The sequence below is a fragment of the Kryptolebias marmoratus genome, linkage group LG2, assembly GCF_001649575.2.
Source record: "Kryptolebias marmoratus isolate JLee-2015 linkage group LG2, ASM164957v2, whole genome shotgun sequence".
Lineage (NCBI taxonomy): Eukaryota > Metazoa > Chordata > Actinopteri > Cyprinodontiformes > Rivulidae > Kryptolebias > Kryptolebias marmoratus.
This window is the reverse complement of record NC_051431.1, coordinates 1,343,024-1,345,628: the sequence shown is the minus strand read 5'-3', so window position 1 is coordinate 1,345,628 and position 2,605 is coordinate 1,343,024. Positions and strand designations below refer to the sequence as shown.

The 2,605-nt window shown below is 46.0% G+C and overlaps 1 protein-coding gene across 1 annotated transcript in view; it reads left to right on the top strand.

Moving 5' to 3' along the window:
- Window positions 1-2,605, top strand: part of LOC108244676 (tyrosine-protein kinase receptor UFO) — a 40,985-nt gene that overhangs the window by 25,346 nt on the left and 13,034 nt on the right. The window contains exons 14-17 of the mRNA XM_017431070.2: window positions 462-539; window positions 848-940; window positions 1,709-1,830; window positions 2,211-2,320. Of these exons, the coding sequence (XP_017286559.1) occupies window positions 462-539; window positions 848-940; window positions 1,709-1,830; window positions 2,211-2,320 (403 nt within the window). The remainder of the gene's footprint in view (window positions 1-461; window positions 540-847; window positions 941-1,708; window positions 1,831-2,210; window positions 2,321-2,605) is intronic.

Sequence of the window (2,605 nt, the reverse complement as noted above, 5' to 3'; positions counted from 1 at the left end):
GGTCCTGTTTGGAGCTCTAAACCCGGTCCTGTTGGAGCTCTAAACCCGGTCCTGTTGGAGCTCTAAACCCGGTCCTGTTGGAGCTCTAAAGCTGGTCCTTGAAGTTAGACGCCATCATAAGTGAAGTTTGATGATTTTATCACAGAAACTTCAACTTCAGTGCGATAATGGTTCAATAACTTTTAACTGTTTAAACAAACTTCTTTTTTTCTCAATTTGTAGACTTATTATACATGAAATCCTGAGTATTTTTGTCCTCTTTCAGCCAGTTTGTCTCACTTTTATGTCCCTGATGGTTTTCTCCTCAAAGACTAACCACTTTTTGAATGTCAGGCAGTTCATCCTTTCTTCTGTGTCTGCAGTCGATTAATAAGTTCGTAATCTGGTCATTTGGTTGTGCAGAGTAATAGTTTAAGACGTTGTTTCATCTTTCATGTGTTTCTGTTTCCATCTGTCTTCAGGGGAGTTCGGCTCCGTGATGGAGGGGCTGCTGACTCAGGAGGAGTTCGTCCTCAAAGTTGCTGTGAAGACGATGAAAAGTGAGCGAACGCTTAAAACACTCGGCGTTTCCCACAATGAACCCCTTCATCTCAGGAGCACGAGCAGCTCCTCGGGTCAGACATGAGCAAGTGTTTATGGCAGAAGCATCTCTTCTTTTATGATCAGAAAACAGACAAAGACAGCGTGTAGAAACTGTTGGCTGACCTCCACACAAACTGAAGCACCAAATCAAAGCCAGTTGTTGTAAAGCTGAATTTAACTCGGTTCTTTTCGGGGGGGGGGGGGAGAACTCAGGAGCTATAAGAGTGTGTTACCTGCTCTCACCTGTAAACCGTCGCTGTTCCAGTTGCCATCTGCACGCGCTCAGAGATGGAGGACTTCCTGCGTGAAGCGGCCTGCATGAAGGAGTTCGACCATCCCAACGTCATGAGGCTTCTGGGTGAGTCTGAAAACTGTTAACCTGAAGCCATCTTTCCACCTGTTAGATATCCAGTCTAAGTTTAACCTACGAGCTCGTCATCGACTGTGATCGGCCTCGTTAAGCAGACCTGACAGCAGAAACATCAGCGTTTAAACAGATCACAGGAAGTTGGACTTTTCAGGACTGAACTGGGGTTTTTTAGATCTTTAACAGTTTAGGTTTGATGGTTTTTGGAGATTTTACTGCATGACATCACGCTCTAAGTTGTTTAAATGTCGGTTTTGTGAAGTAACTCTTCCTGTGTGTCTCTCTGCTGGAGGACGTGTGGTTTCCTCAGAGGTCAGAGGTCACACACCCAAACTCCCATTGACTTCCGTTATATCTGAGCTCAGAATTTATTCTTTAAAACTAAAAGTTCAGAGTCATTTTTACTCCAACATAAAAACACATTTTAACGTGTGAAATGATCAGAAGCTTTTGGCTTGAAAACTTTTTCAAAGCGACGGCTGTTTGTTTGAGGCTTCCTTCCAACTCCGTTTCTGTCTGCCTGTCTTATTAGGAGTGCTGCCAGGTTACCATGGCGACACTAATGAGCCACTGGCAGCAGCTTTAACATTTCTTTTGATCTTTTTACTTTTCTGCCACAGTTTCTCCATCAAAACGTTGGCATTCTGTCAGCTTAGATTACTACAAAATAAAAGCCCCAGATTCCTGAAGGAAGTTGATGGACGTCGGAGCTTCATAGCTACTTTCTGACATGACATGAATGCTGTTTGTCTCCTGCAGGCGTGTGCCTGCAGACGGTGGAGAGCGAAGGCTACCCGTCACCCGTGGTCATCCTGCCCTACATGAAACACGGAGATCTGCACAGCTACCTGCTGTACTCCAGGCTCGGAGACTGTCCCGTGGTTAGTCTGATTACCAACAACACAGCACACGCTTTAACTGCTTTATGAGCTTGGAAGTTCACACAGATGTCCTGTCAGCAAAACGGGATCCAAAGTTCAACCCAGTTGTAAAGTTTTCTGAAATCAGTCTCCAGCCACACCTTTTTTGGCACCACTCAGGCCCTGAAATCATCTCAAATTTAACAGATTCTTTGTTGTGAGCTCAAGCTCATTAGTGCATGAAGCGTTTTGCTGAGAAACTCTAATCAAAACAAGCCAGCTCTATAAAGCAGCCAAACAAAGGAGCTGAGTGGGATAGTTCCCACAGGAGGAGATGAACTGTGGCGCCCCCTGGTGTCCAGAACGAACCTCACAGCTGTCCTCTCTGTCCTGTCCTGCAGCACCTCCCGTCTCAGATGCTGGTGAAGTTCATGACCGACATCGCCCGGGGGATGGAGTACCTCAGCAACAAGAGTTTCATCCACAGAGACCTGGCTGCTCGCAACTGCATGTAGGGACAGCAGCAACTTCCTCTTTTTACTGTTTCACTTCCTGTCGCTGTTGTGTGAAGTCAGCATCCGCTCGGATGGGTCTTATTTCCCTGGAAGGTTTTTTATGATCCAACTACTTCTGCATATTTGATGCTACTTTACCCGTTCAAATAAAAGGTTGTGTGGAGGTCCAGATGTGACAGGAGGACAGAGGCAGAAGGTCCAGATGTGACAGGAGGACAGACAGAAGGTCCAGATGTGACAGGAGGACTGAGGCAGAAGGTCCAGATGTGAAAGGAGGACAG